A 27797-nucleotide genomic window follows, 5' to 3' on the forward strand; every position below is an offset into this window, starting at 1 on the left:
GTACGCGACATTGTAGCTATCAGAAGAGGAAAGAATTCTTTTGGCCATATGAAACTCCGGTGTTCCATTTCTTCGTCCTCCACCAACAGCTTGTCAATAGGATAGATTAAATAATGAATGTTTAAAGACACTTAAGGAGGTTTGAATAGTGGTTTAATGTTTTAAGAAAATGCGCCTAAAACACACCAAAAATTGCACCGATAGCAGGCAGGAGTGACTCCTTCAGGTGTATGGCTTTTGGGTAGCGTAATACCAAGGCAACTCGGGACAAATGCTGTCTTTGCTCCTCATTTTCAGAAATTAAACACTGATATCTTAGCGCAGATATCACTTTGCGTACGTTAACGTGTGTGTGGTAAATAAAGCAGAATATACATATATATATATATATATATATATATATATATACTTTCTGTTTGGTTCCCATTATGTTAATATCATCTGCTGCAATCTGTTAATGGCATGGGCTACAATCCCCTCGAATATGTTTATTAGTGGCAATGATCAGATAATGTATTCCAAAGCTATGTTGAAAAGAATTCAACTAGACTTACCTCCTCGTTTTAATCCTTGAGTTATTATTAGAAAAGGGAGGTCTGTTAAATTTTTTTTTTTTTTTGTAAATTTTACTGTGCTTCTGATTTTCCACTAGCTTATCTGGAATTCCCAAGTGTATCATAATCTCATATATTTTCCCCTCTATTAATGCTGTTATATGCTTGATGAAATTCAACAAAAATTTGATGAATATTTATATCAAATTTCCTGGGAGGAAGTTTGGTTTAAAATAATATATAAAATAAAATAAAAACTACGCTCTTTCGTCGAAGTCGTATCGCAAAATTTGCCTTTCAAATAAAACGCTGCATAGAACGTGAGATGAAGCAGACGAATTGTTTGTGCGTAGTTTACAATTTCATGTGAGCTGCGCATTTCTTGACTTTTTTTTTTTTTTTTTTTTGCTTATGTCATTAACTTTAATTTCTTGTATGTTTCTCCTATAAAAAAAATTCTGATTTGGAAAATAAATAAAAAAAAGTAATTGGTGAATGTTGCGTTGAAATCTTTCATAATTTTTATGATAATAGAGAGGGGAGACCTAACAAAGCATTTTTTTATATTCTCAATCGCTTGATGAGATTTCTCATTCCCCTCTTCAGCAAGAAAAAACTAGGAGATTTATTTATTCTATATCAACTCAGAGCACAAACTTGTTTTAGTGTTAAAGAAGGAAAGATCTATACGATACTCAAACAAAACTCCTTTGAAAAAATATCTTGTACGTTATTTCTATTGCGTTTTTTTTCCCCTCCTAAACAGCATGGATTCGCTTATGTTTATCTGAGAGAAAAGCGGCAGTAACAAAGTTTAAAAAAATAAACTTAAGGTCCGAATACTCATCACGTGAGACTCACACTAACCACTATTCACGCAATGCCTATTGTACTTCTCTTTAAGCTCATTCACAACAGCTGGCGTTTGTTCCAATAATGAACCCTTTTGTTCTACTTAGCCTTTTGAGTGTGCAAGTTGAAACCTGAATTCGGGTAATGACTCCTTTTCTTTTGCAGGTCCCATCTCAGGCTACCTATGCAACTACTTCACCATAAGGGCAATCGTCATATGGGGATGTCTGATTTCTTCTTTCTCAGTTTCTCTCTGCTACTTCGCCACGGATATGTATTATATAGCTGTCTTTTACGGGTTAGGACAAGGTAAGTTTTACACGTTTCGTTTTGAATAACAGGCAAGAAATGAAAATAAATATTGTCCTCTTAAACGAACATCGCAACTAATTAATCTATTAGCGTAATCTAGCTAATCTAACCTAACAAAATTGTATAGCTTTTTTTTAATGCGCAGTTAATATTTATGAATCCGCTATGTGTTTTTCAATTCTGCCGTATTTCGGCTGCTCATTCGCAAGTAAATCCTGACTGGGATCGCTAATTATTTGGTGACGGGTGCCTGCACAACTAAATAGCTCGGGCATTTGGAAGAGCATGATTTCTGTCCGTTATTTCAGATTTTCAAAATAAAATCTTTATTTACAAATCATTAACACCAGTGGAATTGTGGATGTAACGGCGTGTAAAATGCAGGAAACCTCGCTCAACGCGAATTCGATATGCGCGATTATTGGGTGAAATGATACCACTTCCCGCTTTAAGCGAGTGATTAATCAGTGAACGCAATTTTTTTATGTTATGCGAAATTTTCTGTCGCCAATCTGCAGCAAGTGGAAAAGCTGGAAGTCATTGAGAGACATGAAAGTGGCGCTATTAGTACAATGACTGTGCGAGACCTGGAATACAGCGAGTCTACAGTTTGGACTATTTAAATAAGACTAAAGAATACAAAGAACAAGGGAAAAGTTGCTACTGCTTCTTTAAGTATGCAGATCACCAGAAATATAATCCATATAATGATCGAGATAGAGCGTCTTCTATCACTCTGGATTGATGATTACAATCAAAAAATAATACTTCTTAGTACAAGAAATATTCAGGCAAAAGCTCAATATTTTTATCTCAATGAAAGAAACCAAATTTCAAGAGGAATGTGAAAGCTTTACTGCGAGTTTTTTAGGATGGTTTGACCGTTTTAAAAATCGATCTGAACTGCATAACGTAAGAATAACTGGGGAATCTGCTAGTGCAGATAAAGATTCTGCAGCCAAGTTTCCTGAAGAATTGCAAAGGATAATTCAGGAGGGTGATTATGACGATCGGCAAATATTTAACGTCGACGAAATTGGTCTCTTTTGGAAGCTTATGATAACAAAATCTTTCCTAGCTAAACTGAAGCATCTCAACCAGGATACAAAGTATCTAAAGATCGTCTTATACTTTTAGGAGGCAAAGCAGAAGGCGACTTTAAACTCAAGCCTATCTTAGTTTATTGTGCACAAAATCCAAGATCTAACATTGCTGAAGAAATCAGCACAATAGGAAAAAAAAACAAAAAAACTTGGATTTAATGAACGGATAATGAAAATGTGAGAAACTTGCTCGATTCCCATCCAGAATTCCCAAGCAGAAGAACAGCGTGCATATGAAGATGATGATAAGGAGTGCGACCAAGAAGAGAATGATACGACAAAGAAGCTAACTGCAAAAGAACTTGAGGTAGTTTTCAATCACGTCGAAATGCTAAGGAAATTTTGTTTGATGCTGATCCTGATGTGGAACGAAGCTTCGAAGTCCGCCGAAATCTTGATAAAGTGGTCGCCAGCTATCGCGAATTGCATGACAAGATGAAAAAGTCGAGTACGATTCAAACATCTTTACTTAATTTTTTTTTTCGTAAAAAAGTAGCTCAATCAAATGTTCAGACATTAAATAAAAATTTAAGTAATTGGTTTTTATTAACTTTGATGATTTTATCCTTTAATATAGCTTATACTGTAATTTTTTTTTTCAAATTTACGCCAACTGATGGAGGAATTATAATCATTCGTATTGTTTATTGTATTCGCTTAACACGATTTCGCTTAGCGCGCATTATTTGATAGATTTTTCCTGTAGTTGTCTTGCAAGCGCTGCATACAAATCATTCCTTATGAATAACAAGAATTTAAAAGGAAGGGCCCATAAGAAGAATGTCACAAAACACTTAACTTTTAACACTAATAAGTATTGCCTTTCTTCCTCTCTCAAAGGTAGATCTTTGAAATATAATTAGATAGCACACACCTTTTTTCTTTTTTTTTTTTAACAAATGAAAGATATAAAAAAAAGGCGACAGCATTTCTGGAATAAGATTCAGGTTTCTTGTTTCATCTCTCTAAATTTACATCCCCTTCTGTTTCCTCAGAAAATCAATTTAGATGTTTGTTTTTTTTATTTATTATTTTTTTTAAACTCCTTCCTTATTGTCGTGAACACGGAAATTCACGTCTTTTTTCGTTGTCTTTTTATATTTTATACATATATACTTCATATTATATATAAAATATCAGTGATGTTTCCTTAGAAAGAAAATTTGACCACTAATTTGAGAAAAATATTTACAGGGTTTTTAAAAATGATTTCCCATTTCTGGCTTTCGTTTTCACTCTTCAAAACCCCAGGACTTGTTTTGTTCTAATCCACTACAGACCTTAGAGGGGCTGTCTTGAATATATTGAACAACTAGTAGACCAACAGACAGCTATCGAATGGAAGTGATTCTTCCATGCCCCCCCACCCAGCTGGGTCTGGTGTCTTCTTCCACTCACTTTTGAGTCAGATGCCTCTCTTTTGACAACTCTTGTTTTCTTCCGACGCTGTTGCTGTTATAGTATTCGACAGCTGCGTGTGTGGGAGGGGGGGGGGTCTTTATTTTCTGGCTTAATTCCTGGATAGGGTGTATATGACTGTTAATACTTGGTAGGCGACATACCAAAGAGAAAGTAACTCGGATATTAAACCCTGATCCAATAGACTGGGGGTTCCACTACAGGCACAGCCAGTAGACTTTGGCGGTGACTTTGCAAGAAACAGGCAACGATGTTGGCGACACGCCAGGTACGAAGTCTGAATACTAAATAGTATGAAGTCATTCGGGAAGTAGAAAAATAGATGTTATGATCCTAAAAGAAACAAAGAAGAAAGGTAAAGGTTTTGAAATATTGGGTGAATATCTGCATGTGTGGAGCAGAAAAGGGAAAGTTAAAACCGAAGTATCGATCCTGATAAAAAGCAGACGGAACAACCAAGTAGAGAATGGGGAAGAAGTGAATGAAAGGTTTATAAAAGGAATTCTTGAAATACATGGACTGCAAATTTTTATTATTGGAACTTATGGCCCACGTGACAATTCTTCACTCGATAAAAGAAGGAAGAATATTTTGAAAATCTCAGATAAATGATTGAATCAGCAGGCAGACGCAAGGAATTGTTAGTGTTACTTCGACAGTAGTTGTGAGGAGTCCTCATGATGTCCTCACTGAACAAGTGATAATTGTTCAGTGAGGACATCATGGAGATCTCGTTAATGACAATGGATGCACGTTGATTCAGACTTGTGAAAACGAGAGGCGTCAGGTGATGAATGGCTACTGTTAAAAAATATGCATAAATTTACATGGACTCAACCAACTGGAGGTTCTGGGTAATTGATCTGGTGACAGCCAAACAAGAGAATGGCAAGAGGTGAGCGTGTCCCGTGGAGTTCAATGTCATGTGGGACAAGAAGTAAGATTGCGTGTGTGTGTGTTCTGTTACATCTAGGACACCAAATACTTCACATGGTAGCGGTTTTAAAACACCACAGATATGAAATAGAACTGAAAGTACACGGTGAACAGAAATCAGATTTAATCAGAGTTGTAGGATCATTTAAAGAGGTTGCTGAACAGATCCTTGGAAGAGAAGTAAAGAGGCGAGGTCAACAAGTGAAAGAGGAGACAGAAGAGATCTTATAAGAGAGGAGTAATCAGTAAAAAAAAAACCTTCAGCATAGAATAAGTACAATTAAGAAACAACTGAAAAGAATGGCGATTAAGGCTGAAGAAGAAATACAGTAAAGAAGGTGTATTCAAGTGAAATTTGAATACCTCTAGTGAGATATTCGGTCTCTTCTGAAGCCTGGTGATTTGTGTGATACGTAAGAGCCACTTATAGATCTCAATAAGGACTCATTTCTCTTCAAGAGATATTACGAAATTTTCTTATATAAGGATAGGGTGGGACATCGAGAGAGATGAGCCGCTCTTGTCAGGAGAAAGGATATTTGAAGTGACACTTGAGGTGATGAGGGCTGTTCAAGAATAAAAGAATGGAAATGCTGAACTTGGTAGAGTGGAATGGAATGCTCAAGTATGGTGATGGTAAAATATTGTTGGTCCGTCCCGATAATGATAATCAACAGACTGTAGGTGAGGATATCCCTTATGAGTGGAACTTATCATATCTATCATCCATGTATAAGAAAGGCAGTAAGAAATACCGTAAGAATTATAGAGGACTAGGTGTCGGTTCAAGCTTCAAGATTATTTACAATCAGTTCCTGCATTCTGATCTCCATGCTATTCTTTAATGGGATCATAACCTAGTCACCTCAATGCTTCTAAAACATTTTTTTCCTCTCAAAAAAAAGGCCTTAGTTCATCCCACCCTACGTTTGATTATACTCTTTTGAAGACCACATTTCGATTCTCGGGCGCATCACTTACTCTTAGCCTTGCCTGGCATAAACGTTACATCTGCAGGATCCTCGGCTTGCTTCCAAAAATTTGACATCTTTTTTTGCCCAAAACGTTACTTTTCATCTGTGCTGCCACTGACTCCGCAAATGAATGGTCAACGTTGAAATGCTTCCTTCACATTTAGTTTGTTTGTACCAAACTGTCGCAAAAGTTTCTTGATATTATATATAGAGAACAACAGACTCTCTAGCTACTGTCTCTCATAGACATCGTCCTAACCAGAACTGTCATTCATCATGTCACCCCATTACTATTAAACCACAAAACATGATCAACAGCTACCCAACATCCGTTTACAGTAGAATAATTGACTCACCCAACCTGCTACTTCTGTTCATCTTTCATTCCATCTACCTCAGCTCCGTGGAACACCTTTCCCATGAATTAAGTATTCCCAAGACAAAAATCTCCAGCTTTTCAAATAAAAATAACCAACAGATTAATTTTTTCTTCATGAGCTGCCCACTTATGATATTGACTTGCTGTAGACTTGTAGTCTCCCGTGTGTGAAGGGATATTTTTTTAAATAACTTTTTGAAGATAGATGGACTGTTAATCGACCCTCTCACCATCACTAATAGCTGATCTGGAGGCGCTCATGAATCGAGATTTTTATGATAATTACGGCAGACAAGTACCTCCATCTCGTGGTCCTAACAAGTATATATTTTGTCTGAAACAGTGCACGTCCTACTGTCGATTTTTAGTTGCAAGAAACACCGAGTTTTCTAGAAGGGACACCCTACCTGTTTACGCCAGAGACTGATTAATGCACTTGCCAAGTTAGTTGAGCTAGGAAACTACAATGTCCAATTCAAGTAAAAGGCAGATGTTATTGAGATTAAATGTTAATGGGTTTATTTTTTACTCACATAGAATCGAGATGAGAGCAATTATTGAATGATACTGATAATCATATTTCTTCCCCCTCTCCCGGTTTTTTTCCCCTTTGGATTGTGTGCGAACTAATTTCCAAGTTAGCGAAATGCAAATGGATTGAATAGAGTACGCTTTTTGATTCCTGAATTAATCAATTTTTGGTTGTATAAGTGTCTGGCTTTTACTCTCAAAAGAAATTGACTTTTATTTTCTCTCTCATTAAAATAAATGTGAACAACTCTGTTTTAAGGTTAAAATTATAACTTTCTGTCTTAGCGTGTGGCCTATGCTGTTGTACAAGCAATCGCTTGTACAATATGTCGCTTAATAGTCGTACCTGGCTATTAAGAGACCACCAGTACGGATTCCGTCAAAGCCGTTCAACAGGAGATCTACTCTCATACATCACCCATCACTGGACAAACGCCATGGAGAAATTCGATGAATCCCAAGTAGTTGCACTTGATATCTCCAAAGTCTTCGACCGAATCTGGCACAAAGGCTTACTAAGCAAACTTCCATCATTTGGACTGCCTCAGGACTTCTGCAGATGGATTACCAGCTTTCTGTCTGAACGCACACTATGTGTGATGGTGACGGCTCCCTATCCTCTCCCCATCCAACTAATGCTGGGGTCCCACAAAGTTCAGTTCTCTCTCACCGATCCTCTTCCTTCTGTATATCAATGACCTACTTCAGTTGACCTCCAACCCAATACACAGTTTTGCAGATGACAGCACATTGCATTCCTCCCTTTCATTTGACAAATTCTAATCTACACAACTCACCTCAACCCACAGAACATCAACCACCACTGCCCTTAATTCCGACCTCCAAGACATCATCCTATGGGGCTCAGACAACCTTGTCAACTTCAACGTTAGTAAAACCCAGTTCTGTCTTATTTCTCACAAAAAAAGAACCATTTTCCCCCATAATACTCAAATTCACAGACAAATTTCGAAATTTCTCTTCTCGGAATTACCCTGACATCAAGCCTCTCCTGGCATAAACACATCACAACCATTGCATCCTCAACTTCCAAAAAACTAGGATTTCTCTTTCGCTCAAGACGCTACTTCACCTCTAAACAGCTGTTAACACTATACAGGTCACAAATCCCCCCAGCTCTCAAAACTGCTCTCACATCTGGAGTGGGGGCTCCAAAAAAAGTACCCTCAAAATGCTCGACTCAATACAGAGGAGAGCAATTAGATTAGTAAATGACCCATCCCTCACCAACTCACTACCCCCACTTTCACATAGACGCTTGGTCTCTGCAATCTGTATATTCTACACATATTTCCATGGAAAATGTTCATCTGAAACAGCATCAATAATTCCCCTACCCTGTACTAAGCCCATTGGCCGTCCAACATCCTTTTACAGTACACCTCGAAACCCATAGAATAAGTTTCTTCTCCTCCTCATTCATCCCTGCTACTGCAGTACAGTGGAACAGGCTTCCCCCGACGTATTTCCCAAGGAATACAACATACAGGCGTTCAAATCAAATGTAAACAAGTTTCTCCTTTCGCAACCCACCACCCATATACGGTACTAACGCACTATAGGTTGACCAACCAACCTCCTGTATATGGGCCCCGACATAAAAAATAAATAAAAAATCAAATGCACCTTAAAGAGTCAACTATACGTCTGTATAATGTCAACATCATTTTGGATACAGATAGTAGTGGAAGTGAGGACAGATTGAAATTGCGACTAATGACTAACTTGACAGCACGAAACAACTAATATGTAGACATGCAAAGTTTGCGCTTTTGGTCCCTTGAATATCAGATTTGAAGTTGTTGGCTGCTTCTTTTCGGTATAGTACTGCAAGGTTTAGTTCGAAAGAACGACGTGACGATTTGCGATATCGTTCTATGATACAACAGTTGAGCCAGCGAAAGAAAAAATAATTAGTTACAAATATTACTAGTTGGGTGCGAGAAAACAGACCAAGAATATAGAAGAGTTAATACGTATATGGAAAAGAAAATATGAAGTAAGTTGCATTTTGAACTGCCGTTGGAAGAACTAAGATTAAAACAGTATCAAATACTGTCTGTTGAATTCTTAATCGGGACGTATACAAAATATTGCCAGTACGTGTTTCCCATCTTGGAATTGATCATTGATTTTTTTACTGTTGAGCGGGAAGAGATGATCCGTTTTTGAATCAATCGTGTGGTATATAGAACTACGTCCTAGGAGGGGGGGGGGGGAACCTTATGGTTACACTATTGCACGGTTGTCAATATTTTAGTACAAACTAAAATATTGAAGAGTTCGAGAGACGGTTGCTTTCGATCGGAAAGTAGGTTGGCACACGGGTACAGAGAGCAGGTCAAAGTGCATACACGTGCAAATTTCAGTTAAAATATGACGCTAAAATACTCTTTCGTTAAAAGTATAGTTTAACGCGATGATCTGTAAAGGATCTTGAAAATTTTCAACAGTTCATTGCACTGTTGTGGTTAATGTTACAATTGCAATAAATCCCATCTGTGTTCAATTGTTTTAATTTTTAGAGTATTTTAAAATACATAACGAGTATAAAATTAGTACGTAAAACCCTCTCTCTAGAACAATACAAACGTTATCTTTTTTTATTTTTTTTTTTTTTACAGGTCTTGGAGTGTGTTTTGTGTTGACTCTCCCACACACGATCTTAAACCAGTACTTCAGCCACTACCGGACCACAGCCATGGGGATAGCCACTGCGGGGTCCTCTCTAGGCTCCTTCGTTTACCCACCTGTAGCGGACTTTTTGCTGCGAACTTATGGTCTACGTGGGACATTTCTTATTCTTGGAGGAATTATGTTACAGTCAGTGATAGGAGCCTGTCTTTACCGGCCGCTGCAATCTTCATCTCCTAAGACAGTGTGTCCAGTTCTTAACCGTAGGGAGGATTGCAATAAAACCGCCGATATTTCTAATGGAAAAATACCTGACGCAAACTGTCCGCAGGAATATGATGAAATATCGTATAATCAAACAGATAACACCTTCGTCCATGATGAGCTGCTGATACAAAACATTTCTAGTCATGCAGCCTATAAGGATGTTCCTCAGAAAAGGAACAGAGTTGTGCGAGCAATTGGAAACAGCTTTAGACAACGAAGGTTCTTTTCGACCTTCATGCTTATTCTAAGCATCGTGACCAACCCAATGTTCCTGCTCATCTCGTTGACCTTTTCTATTTATTTCACCACCTCCGCCATCTACCTCATGGTGATCGTAGACTTCGCCTTCGATCGTGATATCCCCAATAGATCCGCAGTGTTTCTCATTTCGGCTTTTTCCGTTGGCGATCTAATGGGTAGACTGATATTCGGGTGGGTGTACGACTTCTTCAGCTTCAAAAGGAAGAACGCTGTGCTGGTGTCTGTAGCAGTGATGGGAATCACAGCCGCCGTGATGCCTGTTTGCAAGTCTTTCATCGCAATGATGGTCACGTCAACCTTCTTCGGATTAGTTAATGGTAGTATTATCGTTAATTTTTCTGTATTGATGACGGACTATCTGGGATTGAAGAAGCTTCCTTTAGCGATGGGATTTTCTACTTCCTTAGTCGGTCTGTCAGCTTTAATACGGCCAACAATGATAGGTGAGTTTCTTTATATATACTTGCAGTTAATACATTTTTTTTTTTTTTTTGAAATTGTCTATCATCACATCTCGTAGTGTATAGCGATGCCATTGCTTCTTCTGGGTTAAGCACTTGTGAGAAGCTGTTTGATTTAGATTTATCTGAATCCCAGAGTATCTTTCCAACCAGGTGCAAAGAATGAAATTAATTCAAGGTGCATTAAATCGGACAGAGGTGATTAGCAATTTTTTTTTTTTGATTTTATCTTTCAGCGATGCGCCTGTGTAGCTCAGTGGATGTAGCGTTTGCACACCACGGCGCTTGGCCGCACGAAGGAAGACTTGGTTTCGAGTCTAGTCGCCGACTAGAGGAAATTTTTCTAAGCTTTTTTTCGACCGGTTCCAGAGTTAGTCGATCTGTGGCACGGGCAAGCGGGTTTTTCGTCTCGTAAACTCAAGAAAATCGACCGTAGAATCCACATTATTTCAGACATTAAATATATTGTGTTAGGGACCACGAAATGGCGGCACATTTGAGCCGTCTCTCTTCAATGTGTACCGCTTAATTAGTGATAGCCTTGGGCCATCTATCTCTGATTGGTACCAGTGGAGATTGAACTGCCCACTCAGTCTCCAAAAAAGTTAGATAGGGCTAAATGGCCTCGCCTACTCCCCGTATACGGGAATAAAAAGGCGTCAGTTGATTTTTAAAAATCTTTCAGCGATTCCGTTTGTTGCTATTCACAGTGAAACCTTAATATTTTTCATTTTTGTTGTAAATAAAGTCTTAAATCTTTCAAAAATAAAGAAAATAATTGCATTCAAATACACTGGTGCGCAAAAGTAAGGACAAACTGCATTTTTACCTGTATATGAAAAAATCATGCCTGCCGTCAAATGTGGACATAAATTTATTGCCAGCATACTAAAAATTATATTACACAAAAAAATGTTAATAATTTCGTACAAATTAAATTGCAATACGTTTTCGGAATTTCCTAAAGATATAGTTAATGTACAGTGCTTACAGAAAACCAATGCGGAGAAACATTTCAGTATGGAATGTGTCCACCCCGAACTGCGATACAGTTCTCACAATGTCGCACCCGAAACTGTCGGTGCGTTCGTCCGATTGGGCAACGAATTAAGTGTTTCGGAAAGCATAATGCTTTTCCTTCTCTATTCCAAATAGCGGTGTATTTTGGAGCAGTGGCTAAATAAAACAACATAAACTCAGTCTGGTTAGTTTATTGTTAAAATTATGCACCCTTTTCCAATATCAACAATGAATGGAAATTTGAAATTCAGTTAGGGACACGTGGCCAAGATTCAACATCGATATGATATTGCTCATGTTCGTGACACGAGCAATATCATATCGATGAGGAGGAAGTACACGAGCTGTTGCATAAATGGAATTAGAATTCTGCAATAGGAACTGTTGGCATATCAGTTTCGGGGATAAAAAACGACAGCATTCTTTCATCTGCTGTCAACAATGAGGTGATATTACTGAAACGTTGATTATTCTTTTAACATAACGAAATTCGTTTAATTCTTGTAACTGGAAACTTAATTTCTGTAACAGAGGAAATACTGTAGTTCATTATTTGAACTCACAAGAATCGTGCAAAGGCCGCTGTATCCAAGAATTAATAACTTTATAGTGGTGGTGAGGATTTTGTAAAAGTTGGTTAGGTTTCGCATTCAGAAAATGGTTGACTGATAATCTCTACTTCGCAATGAGAAGCACGAGTTTACTAAGAGAAGGTCACTTTGCACAAATTAATTATGAAATGATGAATCAAATGCTGAAACGAACCTTGACATGTAAATATAACGCATTTTGACGCTTTGGAAGGTCTTGACAATAAACAAAAATACCTGCCAATGTCCCGAAATCAAATCCGTAACACATGCAAAATACCTTCGCCTTTATATATATTGCTTTAATGGACAAAACATATAGAATACCTAAACTTGGCATCATCGCAGCAAAACAAAGTCAATTCTCGACTTTGTTTTGCTGCGATGGTTGCCGTTATGGTTGTGTTGCTGCACAACACAACCATAACGGTTAACAGAAATGATGATATCGTTTGTGAAATAAATTTATGATGAGGGGGGGGGTTCTGTTATAGCAAACGTATCCGTCAAGGTTGAGAAGCATGTACTATGATACGTTTAGTGCTTTAAGCCGCTGTTGAGAGAACCACGAATGAAGGTAAACCTAACCATTTTCACAACTAGCCTTACTCTCGGTTAATGTAGACTGCCTGATGACTACTGGGATTACCTTTCGCTTTGCTGCCATTTACCACTTTCAAATTACGCCCGTCAAACACGATCTCAGAGTCTCTATTGTTCCCAATAGATCCATCCACAAAATGCCAGAAAAGTATACTATATTAGGTAAACAGAGGGGAATTGTAGTCCAATGTCACTTAATTCTCTAAGAAGTGTGAGTCTCTGCATTACACAAACATCGTTTAGCTAAGGACTTTAAAGCATCTTTCGTAATTCTGAAAACAAGAAAGCAATACGTGTTGATCACAGTATTGATTATGACAACAGATAATTTTGTAATTCTCTCTCTCTAGTTTCTTTGACACGGAATATACATTGTAGTTTTAAAAAGAGTATTATTATTAATTACAGTCATCCCTCGACTTACGTCCAGGATGACTAATTAATTTCCATCCGGCAGGACGTAACTCGATACATTAAATTAACAGATTATAAGGGTTAGGGACTTACCGTAATAAGTATGCTGTCATTTTAATTTTTAAACCTTATTATAAAACTGTGCTGTGTATTACTGCCACTACAAAACAGGAGAATATTCATTAAAATCTTCCACAATCACATCTTCATTACCTTCCCTGTGTGAAGGACCAGGCTCTCGCTTTTCTGTGTAGCCTTTGTTTTTTTTTGATGAAAATGTGCATTGTGCTTTGCCTATTCCTCTTCTTCTTTTCATCATAAATTTGTTCATAGCAAGCAAACGCATCATACACTTTCGTTTCTATTATTAATTAGCGTTCAACATTGAGGTACATGTCTTCAGCCATTTTGAGAACATCGCTAACTGCAAAGAATATTTCTGCAAGACCCTTCACTGTAGATTGTTCAACTACTCTTCCGGTTTCGATTTTCCCTCTTCTGCAACAGTTGTTCCTCCAGTTCGACCAATTCCTCGTTGGTCACCTCTTCAGCGGAACTTTCTACGAGTTGAATTATGTCATTATTCACTTCGAGATTCAGATTGTTTGCTAGACCCACTATCACAAACTTTCAAAATCATGCACAAACCTTTTTAATGTCTTTTTCCATATACCACTCATATATGAGAGGTCACTTCGTCCCAAGCCACAGCAGTCATATTTTTAATAGCATCATAAATGTTGAATGCTTTCCAGAATTGCATGAGAGTCTGATCATTTCCTTCAGTAGCAGAAATGACTTGTGAAAAAGTTCTCCGTAGATGATCAGCCTTAAACAATGCAAGAACTCCCTGATCCATCGGTTGGATCAATGAAGTAGTGTTTGGAGGGAGAAATATGACCTTGAACTTGGTGAAGATCATCGCTATAAGACGGATGACCTGGAGTATTATCTAGAATTAATAAAATTTTAAATTCTACATTTTTTTTCACACAGTAGCTTTTTATTTCACTCTCATAAGTTGATTAAGGCATCCTCACACAATTTTTGAGTTATACACGACTTCTTATTGCTCCGATAATGAACTGGGAGTATGCTTGCTAATGTTTTTGAAGATGCGTGGATTCTCACTATGCCATATCACAAATGGTTTCATTTTATATATCCAGCCACATTACCTTTAACAGAATCGTAATACGGCCTTTAAGAGCTTTGAAACAAGACATAGATTTTAGCTTTTCGTGGATGAATGTCTGCTCGGACATTTTTTTCCCAAAACAAGGACGTCTCATCCATATTAAATATTTGCCGTGTCAAATAATTTTCCTCCGTAATGATTTTATCCAATTTTTTCACAAACTCCTTGGCAGCCTTCTGAGCACTTACAGATTCCCATACATTTTCACATTATGTAGTGCAAAATGCTGCTTGAATCTCATAAACCAACAAGAAGAAGCGTTGAATTCTTAGTCATAATCCGGTACTGCTTTCTGCTTTAACATGTTGAAGGGACTAAGTGCCTTGGCGGTTATGGTCACTGTGCTAAGAGGCATGCGCTTTTGGTTCGGGTCCTGTATCCGTGATGCAAGTAGCTTTTCCATATCACCGATAGGACCTTGTTGATTAGTCACTATCGTCGATTTAATGGAAGCAGATCCTTTCACAGCCTGTAAGATTTTATCCTTATTTTTCAAAATGGTCTTTATTGTGTCGTACATTAACGGGCTTACCAGCTTTATGTTGCTTTATAACTCGCAACTTCGTTTTTCAAGATCAATTGCTTATCTCTTTTTCTGTGATTCTTCACTAGGGTTTTTGATTGAGCATGTAGGGGCCATGTTGCACAAAACATCGCGAAATATTTAACGATAAATACACAAATAAACCATTTCTCAAACACAAAATCAACAGAGCAACTCTTGAAGAAACTGTTGAAGAACAGTTCTACAAGCTTTAGCTTATGCTTGCTTGCGTTTTGTTCGAAAGCATAGCGGAAAATGTTATTTGTTCCCTTAGGGGATCAAGGACGTAACTCGAACGGACGTAGGTCGAGGGATGACTGTATAATTAATCCTTTATTTTTATTACTTTAATAATTAATAAAGTGACTGGTGCACAACAACACGGAAATTAGAACAATACTCGACTATTAGTAACAATGAACTTAAAATTTCAGCTTTCTGTGATTTTCGCAATAATCGAACGATATAAAGGAGGAATCTTTTAATTTTACGATGTCGTCTTCATCATTGTGAGGTAACGTGTTTGTGATGTATGCATCGGAGTATAAATAAGGGAACATGTTCGTTGTTATTTTATATGCAAGCAGCATGGTTTTGAACCTGTTGTATTCTTTTATCATTTGGAGTGCTATTGTATTCAAATATCATTTTGAGTGCTGAATCAGAGACGAGGCTGTTAATCTGCATTATCGGGCCGAGAGCTTACACGGGTGGGAGGTACGTGTTGGCCATTCAGGAAAAAAAAACGATCGAGGTTTGAACTCGAATGAGGTATATAGAGTTGGTGGGAAGGTTGAGGATAAGGAGAGGCGTGGGGGGTATTTGATGCATAAGCACATTCAAGTCTACATCTGTTTGGAACCTGATGAAACTTGCATCTTCATCTAATGAAGATTTCCTTGTGACAGGCGAAATAGTTGATATTCACCTGACTCACGTTATCGACATTTGGATAGAACCATGGGCGTTCGCGGAAATGGCAAACGGTGCACACGGGCTCATTCCCTGGGATGTACTTGTGGGAAAAAAAAAAACAAAAAAACCCCCAAAACTTGAAATAATTAAATAACAATTTATTGATGTAATTATTTGTTTTCAAGCCCCCCCCCCCCCCTTAAGGAAAATTTTCTGCTGACGCTCGTGGATAGGACGATGCTTGCTGCCAACGCGTACCGTGGGGAAAAATTTGCAGACTAAATTTCTGAAATTCAGATAAGAAGGAATAAAAGAGGTATTAGAACATCTTTATTTATAATATAGGATAATTTCTTTATGCACAATCTTTCCGTTTACTTATATTTCATGTAAACATTTTTTTAATGCACCAATGAAATACTACTAAAATCTGTATTTATCATGTTGAAGATTGAGAACCTCGTGATTCTTATTTAGAGAATTTTGAAATATTCGGCCATATTGAATATAAAAACACATTTCGGGATGATAACCATTTCATGTTATTTTAATTTGACAGGAAACAAATGAAGAAAACTTATTTATACTGCGTACTTCTAACTCGTAATAAGAGTGAATTAATACTACTGCATGATTTACCAATAATAGAAAATTTCGTTCGATCTATAATTCTTCAAAGTGACTTCGATGCCTGCGCTGTTTTGAACTCGGCTTGATCTGGAATAAATTCCTGATTTTAAATTAGAAAATGATCTTTCTCTCTCTTTACTAGAGATGTGATTCTTATTATTATCGCTACACAAACTCCTTGTGGAGTTGAAGACTGTCCTGGAAGGGAACTATTATCCGAAGCAATAAGATAATAGTAAATATTATCGCCTCCGTGGCGCAATTGCGACGGTATATTGCGCTATTCGATTGGAAAAGGCTTAAGTTCGATTCTCGTTATGACGGGAGGACTCTTTATGCGGATTTTTCCAATCGAAGGCGAGTTAGCCCATCTCATTCGGAGGGTAGCAGGGATTTTCCTCCAAACTTGGGTTTTTCAGCTCGCATACAGTCAAATCGGCCTTTCAGAACACGCAATTTACAAAAGGCCGATTTGACTGTATGCGAGCTGAAAAACCCAAGTTTGGAGGAAAATCCCTGCTACCCTCCGAATGAGATGGGCTAACTCAGATGGCGCTGGTGTAGATAATGGTTGTAGTGGTGGAGAAGGAGAGTTGTACAGTAGGTGTCCTCCCGCGATGAGTCTTCTGACTCCTTGGAGGTGTCACGAATAATAATAATATAAAAACGAAGGACAACTCACGTAAGGAACTTATCTAAAATTTTCACCTAAGTGTCATAGGCCTCTTCAGTACAGAATCATAGAAAGGCAATTCTAAAAAGTGCCACCTTTTAGTAGCTAATGTAAGACAACGTGGGAAATTATTGTCTGTTTTTAAGTTATCCGATATATTAGCTACTAATAATAGAGCTTCTTAGAATTGTGTTATTACCAGTGGCGGCCAGTGAAAATTTTAAGTAGAGGTGCTGCATATACAGAATATTTTTTTTTCCTAATCAGTAACCAATTTATTAATAAATAAATTTACATATTAAAAATATTTCACTCTCACCACGAACAAACACCAATAATAAAAGTTTCGTATCTCACAGAAATAACGAGCAAGCATACAATACACCGCCCAAATAAGCAGTGTCGGGCATGACTTGTAACGTGCAATCACAAGCGCGAACGAATAGCGGCGAAATGGCTGCGATTGGTCGAACGAAATAATTCCGACACAGCAGTAGATCTCAGTGTATTTGTTTCGTGTAACGATAATTGAAAAATATAATTCTTTCCGTATTTTCAACAGTGACACTCGTCATAATTCAGCCTTTTATATATTACAAATAAATAATTATATGTTACTTTAACAAAATGAAATAAGATTTGCAACAAATAATTCACCCTCACCCACCAGTAATAAAAGTTTCGTATCTCACAGAAATAACGCGCGCAAGCATACGATGCAGTGCTCAAACGAGCAGTATCAGAATGACTTGTAACATGCAATCAAAAGCGCAAACGAATATCGGCGAGTCTGGCTGGGTTGGTTGAACATAATATCCACACTGCATTAGATCACAGTGTATTTCGTAATCTAAAGCGTTAATCGAACATTTCTAATTATTATCTATTCAATCGCTGTTGAAACATAAGCTGTAACCTTTAACATGTATTGCATTTATATAATGTTGCAAGCATTGTTATTTAGAAACAGAAACAAAATTAAAATTTTTCTTTTTTCCTTAGGGGTGCTGCAGTGCTTATGTACGGGTTGCCACTGGTTATTACCCTCCTATAATCCTGAACTGAAGATGCCTAATGACATTTAAGCAAAGCGTTTATATTAAATAAGCTATTTTCATGAGTTTTCCTGCATTTTTATGTATTATTATGCCAACTCGCGGTGTGCCATTATTGAAGCAGTATGATAGGCACATTAAAATAAATAAATCAATTAACGCCTGTACAGACAATAGGAGACTGCTTAGTTCTAACTTTTGGGGAACTGAGGAAAGTTCATTCTCCAAAGACAGTCAGAAATACGGTCCAAGACTGTCACTAATTGTAAGACGTCATCAGATGAATAGACTGCAGACAATGCCGCCATGTTGTGGTCACAAACCCAAATACAGTATATTGTCTGAAATGGTGTAGGTTCTACTGTCGATTTTCTTGAGTTTACGGGATGAACAACCTGAGTTTCCAGGAGAAAAACCCTGCCAGAAATAGACCGACTCAGAACTGGGCAAAAAAAAGGGTTAGAAAAAAATCCCTCATCTGCGACTAGATTCAAAATGACAACAGCTGTCTTCAGGTGGCTAAGGACTTTGGGTGCAAACGCCACTTCCACAGGTCTATCTGATAGGGTAATTTCTGACCTGCAGAGACAAATGACATTGAAAAATGCCTTATAGTGAGTTAACATCTCGCTCGAATTCTAATACTTGCAAATATCTGTCATATCATGCCTTAAATTGATTCACTCTCACCTCATCCAGCAGAACATTGTTCTTGCCCTTCGCATATTATGCAAAAAACATGCCTTAATTTCTAAAAATGACCTGTTGCTCTTATCCTCTGCTCTCTAACAGTGAAAAATGTTGCAGATATCTCATGAAAGTTCCTTTCAACAACAAGCCCATGTATTATACTTATAGAAATATGGTTTGCATCCATAAGTATGACGCTCGAAGAAACATCGTTCTGAGTTAGATTTCTAGTTCGCTGAATAAAGGAACTTTTTATAACTCTTTCTTCGACAGGCTGATCCCCAATTACTCGATCTCTGGCTCTCCTATGTAGAGCTTTTCTCTCACAGAAACTTGGATTTTCAATCCTACAACTTAGAAACTCAAATGTAGAATTCGCACTATTTTAGACCATACATATAGTATTAAGGGCCGCAGGATGATGGTCACATTCGGAAGTACCTATGTTTGCAAATAAGAATTTTCCGACAAGAGTTCTAGAAAAAATAAAATTCCTTCTCGACAGACCGATTAATATTTGCATCCTTCGATTCGAATTTGTGCCTCAGGTTACAGTGGATCTAGATAATCTGGCTAATGGAAAACAATCACAAAAGTCACATTAAGCAGGGAGACATGTACATATTGCGATGAATACACTATATTACTTTGTTTTTACGTGATAATTTTTCATTGCGTTTCATTTTCATACTTTAAATATTTCTGTGTTTTTTAAGATTGACATAATAAAAATTGATAACTTAAGTATTTTTTTTCACTCACTATTTTCTCTTAAATAAACGCTTACGGCCTGATTATTAAAAATGAAAATTGAATGTGGCCCACGAGTCTGAAAACGTTGCCGATGCTTACTCTAGACTGCATTATCACAACCCCCTCTCTTTGATTTTCCATCCCTCATATTATTTTGTTATCCTCTGAATATTTTCTGAGTCTTGGTTATATATTTTAGAAATGCAGGCAACCAAATCTATGACATAAAAGTTCAGATGCAGCAGAATCAAGCCTTATATAGAGGAAATTTTCTTTCAATTTTTCTCATTGTGATTCTTGAATAACTTCCATTCCCTGTGTACTCTGTTCCAATGTTGCCTCCCTTCTCTACTCTCTACAGTCCCACCAGATTTTTTTCTCATGACTCCCACTCACTAAAGGATGTAAACCTATAGTTCATTAATATTACTACTGTTGGTAGTAGGTTAAATGCCAGATAATCCAGAAATCCTCACTCTAGAAAACAAACATGGAGATTTTATGCTCCCTGGTTGGAAAAATGCAATTGATTGGGGTATGGGTCCTTATGTGGGAATCTTCACAAATCCTGCTGGATGTCCCTATTCTACACATTTCCCCCCAACGTGAAAGCATAATAAATTATAGTACTGCTACAGCTAAAAAATAAAATAAATATATATAACAAGAGTTGCTAGTGGCATGTAATGGAAGGATTTATATAATGGATAAATGAATTTATCCTCCTTATATAAGTATTCACTCAATAAATTCTACTTTATTCTTATGAGATTTATCTTCTACCCAATCAATGGTTGGATAATTAACGATCACTCATTTAGTACCTAGGAGAGTAAATTTGTAATGCATCACTGAGCTGGCAGCTCTGTAGCAACACCCCACCATATATTTCATTCTGTTAGCCTCAAACTCACAGCCATGGAACATTGTTACCATTGTTTTATTGTTTCTATGTTAAATGGGCTAAAGGCATCAGATATTAGTACTCCTCCTCTTCCTCTGTTATTCCTAAAAATACTATATTCTTTATACTCGATCCCAGTTATGATATTTTATTCATAGCCAAGTTTCACTAATGATGACAATGAATTCAATAAAGCAACAAACTCGATGCCTTTGCTCCTGGCATTTGTGTAGACATAAATTGCCTTTTGGTCTTTTCTTATACTTTGATATGATATCTGCTTGATGTACAAATTTCTCTTTTCCTTCCCTAGACCATTCAAAAAGTCCAAACCCAAAGCATTTATGACCAGCAGATGCATAACCATGTTCAGTGCCATTCATATCTTCGTGTTTGCATACCATAGCTGAATTTTCAAACACATTTTCATTTTCACCATTCCTCCCATGATGATTCAGTTTCCCTGACTGCATTAGGTCTCATCCCAATAAATAATTTTTCCAGACTCCTGCTGCCAAATCCATTCAAGTGCAGCCTTTTCTTATACAAATGCATTCCACACATCTAAAAACCCACATCCATTTCTTCTATATACAGCCTGTAAATCTAATCATTTGCTAACATTGCCCTCCTTAACTCAGTACTTTTGTATCTGGGCAGCAAATCTACAATGTTTACTCTCACATTTTTTTTCTTGCTTCTTCCAACAGACTCATTTTTTCTCAATACAAAGGTTCTCCTTAGTAATAACAATTAATTTGTGCTTTAGACACTGTCCTATCATGGCAAGCTTTCGACACCATTCTTAAAACTATTAAAAACTAATATTTCTGTAATTGTGTTATGAAATGCACTAAAAACTACAATATAATATAAAGGAGCAGTTCATAATGGTTTTTCATCTCACATGCAGAAAAGTGAGGTGTGACTGATGGTTAGTAAGCAAGAGGTTATGAGAAATTGAGTAAACTGAATATCAACAAGCTTATAGGATATAGAATATGAGAGTATATCACCAAGTGTCAAAATTCTTCTGCTTTCCAAGTGACAAGACAGCCTTCAAATTAGAGGCCAATCTGTTTTGTCTGGAACTGTGAGGATCAAGGTTTAGAATTGAGCTGACAATAGAAGTATTCTCTTTGATGAACAGCTTTACTTGTTATCAAGGCAGATCATGTTTAAGTTTTACTTACTATAACAAGGTGAGAAATGCAATGTATATACAGTACTATATTTAGATTTTGCAAAAGTCCTTGATAGATTGTCACACACCAAGCTTGTAATTAAACTGGAACAGATGGTGTTGGATAGTAGATTAATGTATTGGATTAGAAACTTGATGTAAAAAAGCCAGTAGGTATGATCGTATATCACCATGTTTCTTGAGAAAGCATTCCAGGGAGTTAACAGTTGGTTTTTTGGTCACTTAGTTTTCAAAAGGATGAATTGATTGGCTATCTGATAGGTCTGATTAGCAACTTGGGTAGCAATATGCCAAAAGAGGAATCACTAGTGGTGTGCCTCAAAGATCTGTTTTCAGGCCATTGCTGTTTATTTGTAAATGGTATTGCAAAGTGTGTAAGGCTTTACACTTCGGGAAGCAAAGATGGTATGCAGAGTATAAGATTGGTGGGGATGTGATAGAGAAGGTATGGAAGTTAAAATTCGTATATCACCATGGAGACACTTTGCTAAAGTGTTGAAGGTATCACAGCAGATTATGGCAATGATGTGGAAAACATTGACATGAGAAGTATGGATGTTATGATTCTATTGTATAAGACTTTGATCAGACTGCATGTGGAGTACTGTGCACAGATTTGGTCACGTGGTTTTCAAAAGGATGAAGAGATGACTGGCTAAAGTAGTTCCTGGTATGTTGAGTATAAAGACAAAGGGAATTCAATTTGCAGTATAGCAGATGGGAGGAGGACATGATTGTTACATAAGTTGATAAGGTTTCATAGAATGGTTGTAGATGTTTGGGAACAAGAGGCCAGACCTAGAATAAGGAGCAGGTTTTTTTACACGAAGAGTGGTAGGTAATTGGAATGCATAGCCTGAAAGTGTGGTGAGAGTCATACATCCTGTGATGAGTCTCACTCCATGTTGGGCTGAGGCTAATAATAAACATCTGGAATATTTTACTTATTCTGTTAGGTTTCTATTGAGAATGCAGCTGAAGTTTTTCTGTATTCCTTACTATTTTCATAGTTTTGGACTATTTCTAATGTCATACCAAGTATGTTATAGCAGTTATTCAATTTAAGTGAATAATCCTGGACACCTAATACAAAATTATCTGCATAAAGCAAAAAACTAAATTGATATATCCAATTTTGACATCAAGGTTAAGCCACATTCTATCATAATGATGCATAGAGATGACAAAAATTGCACCCATGCCTTACACCTGATTTTACACACACACACCACTTTCCTGTACCTCCTTCAATTCTAACTGCAGATTTACAACTTAAACAGACTACATATTGTTTTGTATAATGTTCCATTTATCTCAGTCCTAGCATTTTGAAAAACTTTTTCCCCTGGCACCCTTGTGTGCTTTTTCCATATCTCCAAAACAGATCCTTTTATGTTCTCAGAATTTCTCACCTCTTTATCACAAAGTGAAAATCTGATTTTGATAACCTCTATTTGGCTTGAACCCAGCTTGTGCTTGAAATTTCCCTTAATTTTTTAGCCTCTTCAAGTATACGTGTAATTTTACCTGTAACAAATAAGTCGCTCTAATTTTCACATTGTTTCTGCCTTTATAGATGGCAACTAGGAACTATACTCCAAATGGAGCATTAATTAAAAGTAATGATCACTTCCATTTGCAAATCCTCCTGCATATACTCTATTTACCTTGACCCAATGTGAAGATAACACTATCAATGATAACATAATCAAGTTTTCGCTTTGTGTGTATGTGTCCTCCCTCCATGGGAATTTGTGCATATATATGTTGAAACTTCATGTTTGTGAAGACAGTCCATGTTCTAATGGAAATTCAGCAGGCACTTACCATTATTATTATGTGACACTTCCAGGGAGTCCAAAGACTCATCGAGAGAGTGTGCCTACAGCACTGATCGATTGATCCATTCCAACTACTAATCCTGCTCAAACTTGCTTAACGTTTTGCGAGCCATTAGTAGCAGAGGCTCTACCAATCGACCAACCTTTGTGATACAGCGTCAAAATGACGTCACGTGAATAATTTAACTTTCACAATTAGTAGCAAAATAAGGAACTACAGGTATCCCTTGCTTAACGCGGGATTTGATTAACACGGTGAAATTAATTGCGGCAATCCCTTGATATACGCGGCAAGAGTTTTGATTAACGCGCCTTTAACCCTGCGGAGCTCGCAGCTGATCTGACAGATACTTGCAAAATATTTAACATAAATATTCATATAAATAATATGATATACTATAATAATATATAGTATAGCTTGGAGGTCATGAATAGCTGTGGATTCATGTTCTTGCACTGTTTTTTGCTGTCAGTTTAGTTTAACACATTATGTAAAGGTTTCTGATATTTGACAATAAATTGTATCTGAGAGATACAGTGACCTCCAATGTCAGTATAGTATGGTTTAGTTGTTTTTATTCTTTGCTCAATAATTTCTAGGTTGTAACTGAAAATAAATAAACCATCATGTATTACTGAAATAGAGAGCCAAAGGCTTATTAATCATACATATCCTCTAGATGTGCTTTACATTTATGGAAAATATTAAGGAAAGTGATCTGGAGCTTACTACACCTTTACGACGAGTTGCCCATAAGGTTGCTTATGCTTGCATGCGCCAAAACTTTTAGTTTCTATATATTTGACACGAAATTCTTGTAGTTTCTATATTCGGTTATGAAATAATATTGGATTCAATATCCACTTAATTTGTATCATCATGTATTATGTATTATATTTGCAGTGTTTTTTCTTTGTTTTATTGCTTGTTTGCCGAGGTCTGGAGAGTCATTTTGCTTGTTATCATAGAATTTATACAGTCCACGCAATTAGCCAAGTGGCTTTGTGCTTCGCAACCATATGCTCGGGGAAGGAGTATCCCAGGTTTGATTCCTGTCGAAGATGTGAGGAACTTTGGATCTTCCTCAGGCACAGCTAAATTAGCCGGTCTTGGGCACGGGTAGTAGGGTTTTTTCCGCCAGTTTATCTGGTGTTTTTCATCCCGCAAGCAGGCAAACTGGCCTCGTGAACATACGCCTCTCCAGCCAAAAATATATCCCCACCAGGCTACAGGTCAGTTGGGAGTGGTACTAACAAGCAGTCGCATCTAAGTAACACGTGGACCCTGCATAGGAAGTGGGAATAACACGTAGTGAAAGAAATCGTAAATTTATGCCGATAAGAAAAAAAAACTAAAACTGTTCAAACCACTCGATAAAAAAATTGCAGTAAATAATGTAGGTACAAGTATTTATTAAACATTTACTTTACATTCATTTTTTATCTTTCCTAAAAGAATACCATATAAAACGAATTATTAATACAGTAATCGATCATGGATGAATTGTAATTTTTACCATTGATTATTAGATTTGATTAATGCGATTTTGATATACACGGTAACATCAAGGGATTAATTAACCATGTTAATCGAGGGATACCTATATATACGATATTTTGTTTGTGCAATTATTCGTCTACTCTTTCTCCAAATTTTTCCAAAATGTTTCTATATGCCCAAAATTCATTTCCTACCTTGCTGTTTTGATCTCCATCAAGGATGAGCTTTTCCATTTCCTGTTAGCTGCCATCTTTAACAAATCGGAAAATTCCCACTTCTTTCTTAGACTTTTCTATGGGACCATCAGAACAAATTTCTTTGTTTCAATTCCTCATTTTGGAATGTGTCCATATTACATGAAATTGCTTGCCAGTTAATTATAGCCATGTTTGTTGCTGAATGCTATTGCTGCTGCTTCTTTCCCTAATCACTATTGTCCAACTATAATATCCTTGATTTTCTTTATTTAGCACAATCTCATCTGTTTTCTTCATCTCAATGCCAATTATATCCACATGATATTTTCTCTAATTCTTCAGCCACTTTGAGTTGTACCAAAGTAGAAGTCACATGACTTTGTGAAAGTCATGTTCTATTTCATATTTTACAGGGGATAACGAAACTGAACATTTTGGAAAAGCATTTGAGAGAATGCTGCACAGCCATGATGTCTTTTATGCAGGACTAAAAAGCTAGGGCCATGGGCACTAAATATATAAGTATCCCGAAAGGAGAAGCCTTTTGTTGTTATAATGAAAACTTCAGTGCTCTATTACATTCCTCAAAATCTTGAACATTATATAAGAAGATAATTGTTGTAAACCTGCAAACTCACTTTCAGTTAAAAGCCTAAGGGTTCTTTGCATTCTAAATGGTATTCAAATTCGGGTCTTTCCAGTTGCAGCTGGTAATCTAGGAGTGAAACTAAAATAGACAAAAAATAAAAAAAAGTCATATTTTATGCCATCTATTCCTATTGTCACAAACTGTTATAAAATTATAACTCACTTACTATGCAAAAGAAAGTGATGTTAATCTATTACTTCTTTGTAATCAACATTTACATTTTAATTTAAAATAATTTACGAGGCGAGTTATTAATCAGTTGTGATAAATTCTACACACACACAATAAATTATGTGTGCAACTTTCCAATGTTTTTCAAAAATTATGGAATTTTTTTAATTGCATTTTAAAACTACAAAAGTAAATTTTTCTCCAGCATGAAAGTTATAGAATCAGATACTAATAAATTCTTTCTTACAGGTTACTTCAGAGACTTTGTGGGAAACTATGATAACCTATTTGTTACTGTTGGTGTTCTTAATATTGTGATGGCTCTCATCTGGTTCTTTGAACCATGTCTCAATGAAGTTCAGAAGAAAATTGCATCAGACTCGGTAATTACAGAAAAACTGTGAAATCAGCGATTTTTCAATACAGTTAAAAACAAATGAGGTTTTTGATGTTTTATCGACACACACAAGATAAGTGCGAAAGTTTTCTGTAAAAGTCTATTTTTTAATCTTTAAAAACATTTATGATGGAAATGTTTACATGATTATAAATAAAGGTTATTTTATAGAGAATGTTGTTGAGAATCCAATGTAAATGGTAATAAGTAAATACAACCTCCACTCCCCATTATTTTGTTCTCAATTAAAGTTACCCTCATACTCCTGCAAATGCACATGAAGCGTATATAAATACATCTAGTACTGTAACTAGGCAGGTACAGGGGGTGGGGGTTTGAAATGGGGTATTATCAAAAAATAATTAGTATTATATTTTCATTTCCAAATTTTAAATTTTGCTGCCGTGGGAGCCGATTCCGTAACATTTTTCATTAAAGTTAAAAATTAACCTCCCAAACGGCTAGGACGTCTATAGACTTCCAACTAAATCTGGATATGTTTCAGCCCACCTGTTTAAAGAACTTGGATAAGGTGCAATTTGCTGTCATGTCCATTAGAAAGTGCGATAAACCCTCACGCTGAAGAGAACGGTTAATCGGATTATCTCGCGTTCGTAGCTGCCTCTCAGTTGCCTATAACAAGAAACGCACTTCCTTGTTCCATGCTGGTCAACTGGATTTTAGTTATATAGGATAGACTAAAAATAGAGAAATTTATATTTTTGTTTTCTCTTTTTATTGTACAATACAATTTTAATGTCTGGACAAAATAAAGATCTTGTATAATTTGTCCACTTAAAAATATTTAAGTGAACAAAGCCTTAACTTGGAGAACCAATTTAATTTTTTTGCACCAATTTTTTTCTAATCGCTTACTAGACAAAAGATTTTTCTTTCTTCACGATGATTATTTGAAATATTCTTTTTAAAAAAGAAAAGAAAAGAAAACCGGCTGCCGACGTTCCAGTTTATGTTATTTTTATTTTTGTACAAAACCTTCGAAATCGAATAATACTTCACAGATTTCCTTTAGGACACGCTTGAGCAACCTTGCTTTATAGAGAATAACATGAAATTCTTTAATCATATTACTAAATTTTTTCTTCATGTTGTATAGTGATCTACTGTTCTTTGTACTTTTACT

General features: G+C 36.6%; 1 protein-coding gene across 1 annotated transcript in view; it reads left to right on the forward strand.

Moving 5' to 3' along the window:
- Nucleotides 1-26859, forward strand: part of LOC150095755 (monocarboxylate transporter 12-like) — a 35716-nt gene extending 8857 nt beyond the window's left edge. The window contains exons 2-4 of the mRNA XM_090410122.1: nucleotides 1572-1715; nucleotides 9706-10686; nucleotides 26506-26859. Of these exons, the coding sequence (XP_090266248.1) occupies nucleotides 1572-1715; nucleotides 9706-10686; nucleotides 26506-26660 (1280 nt within the window). The 3' untranslated portion in view covers nucleotides 26661-26859. The remainder of the gene's footprint in view (nucleotides 1-1571; nucleotides 1716-9705; nucleotides 10687-26505) is intronic.
- Nucleotides 26860-27797: the final 938 nt, after the last annotated feature.

This window comes from Typopeltis vanoorti, chromosome 20, assembly GCF_054136105.1.
Source record: "Typopeltis vanoorti isolate ZY-2024b chromosome 20, IOZ_Tvanoo_1.0, whole genome shotgun sequence".
Classification (NCBI taxonomy): Eukaryota; Metazoa; Arthropoda; class Arachnida; order Uropygi; family Thelyphonidae; genus Typopeltis; species Typopeltis vanoorti.